Raw genomic sequence first — 1839 nt, forward strand, 5'->3', positions numbered from 1 at the left:
TCATAATATGTATTTATGTGATGCAAACAGGTGGAAGAATTCAAGCTTAGAGTATGCGGATTTCGGATTCAGAAATATAAAAGTGTGACTTTTGGTTCTGAGCCTTACTAATTAGATGATCTTGGTCAATATCAAACCCCTTGAAACTTACCTTTCTCATTTATAAAATGGCCATAATAGCCCCTATGTCAGAATCAAATGCAAATTTGAAATGCAAAATGACAAATATTGCATTCTCAACCTATTTTTTATTTTTGTGTCATCCTCTTCTCCCCTCTTCCGCTTTCATCTGAGTTTCTTTGGCTCCTATTTTAATCCCTGCAGGCTAAATTCAAACTAACCTCAATGGAGAATAGCACAGAAGTGAAAGAGTTCATCCTTTTGGGATTAACAGATGACCCTAGCTTTCAGATTTCCCTCTTCCTGGCATTTTTGTTCATCTACCTCATAACTCTGGCTGGGAATGGGGGGATGATGCTGGTCATCTGCTCAGACTCCCACCTCCACACTCCAATGTACTTCTTCCTCAGTAACCTCTCCTTCGTAGACCTGGGTTACTCATCAGCTGTAGCTCCCAAGATGGTGGCTGCATTGCAGTCGGGAAACAAGGTCATCTCCTACAATGGATGTGCTGCACAGTCCTTCTTCTTTGGGGGTTTTGCCACTGTCGAGTGCTACCTCCTGGCTTCCATGGCTTACGACCGCTACGCAGCAGTATGTAGACCCCTTCATTATACCACCACCATGACAGCAGGGATGTGTGCCCTCTTGAACATTGGCTCCCATGTCTGTGGCTTCCTCAATGCCTCCATCCACACAGCGGGTACCTTCAGACTCTCTTTCTGTGGCTCAAATGAGATTCATCATTTTTTCTGTGACATACCCGCGCTCCTGGCTCTCTCATGCTCGGACACACGCATCAACAAGTTGGTTGTCTTCTTTCTCGTAGGCTTCAATGTCTTTTCCACCCTCCTGGTTATCCTTATATCTTACCTCTTCATATTCGTCACCATTCAAAGGATGCATTCTGTCAAAGGACAGAAGAAAGCTTTCTCCACTTGCGCTTCCCACCTCACTGCAGTCTCCATCTTCTATGGCACAATCATTTTCATGTACCTACAGCCCAGCTCCAGCCAGTCCCTGGACACAGACAAAATAACGTCTGTGTTTTACGCCGTGGTGATTCCCATGCTGAATCCTTTGATCTACAGCCTTAGGAACAAAGAAGTAAAAACTGCACTCTGGAAAATGTTCGGCAAATATTGCTCATAATCTTTAAGTAGGAAGTAGGCAGGTAACTAAAAGGTAAATCTTTTCTCAAGCCTAAAGGCCATCATTCCATTACAGATTTGGCTGATTGTAGTGCTGCCTTCCCCAAGAACAGTAGTTACTCATGTTAGAAAGAAAAGTCATAAAAAGGAACACTTTGAAATGTCTCAATCAGGAAGATAATCTGATAAAAAAAAGTGATCAAGGAGTGTAGACATTTAAACCCTTCTTTCATTAGTTTCATGATACAGTTTAAAGCAAAAGATTGAAACGTGTAACTGAATGCACTGAGTTCTCCGCTCCCTACATATAATTATAAGAAACTTCCATTCACTGTTAAATTTGGTCAGTATTAAATTTATGTATTCATTGTAAAGTATCTTTCAACCGGATTATGCAGATACGTTTTTCATTCCTTTGGTCCATAGGCTTGTAAGTCAAAGTTTTTAATGCTGACAAAGAATGTTGAAATATTTTTAATAATGTCTCAGATAAGGTTGTAATTTAAAGGACTGAACATTGGACCAAGAGTCAGGTGACCTGGGGATTCATTCCTGCCAATTATCCCAC

The 1839-nt window shown here is 41.2% G+C and overlaps 1 protein-coding gene across 1 annotated transcript; it reads left to right on the forward strand.

Annotated features, from left to right (window-relative positions):
- Positions 1-342: 342 nt before the first annotated feature.
- LOC143645568 (olfactory receptor 5B21-like) lies at positions 343-1272 on the forward strand. Its single transcript, XM_077114853.1, has one exon. It carries the CDS (start codon positions 346-348, stop codon positions 1270-1272), a length of 927 nt encoding a protein of 308 aa, XP_076970968.1. The 5' UTR covers positions 343-345.
- The last annotated feature ends 567 nt before the right edge of the window (positions 1273-1839 follow it).

Source organism: Tamandua tetradactyla, chromosome 9, assembly GCF_023851605.1.
Source record: "Tamandua tetradactyla isolate mTamTet1 chromosome 9, mTamTet1.pri, whole genome shotgun sequence".
NCBI classification, from domain to species: domain Eukaryota; kingdom Metazoa; phylum Chordata; class Mammalia; order Pilosa; family Myrmecophagidae; genus Tamandua; species Tamandua tetradactyla.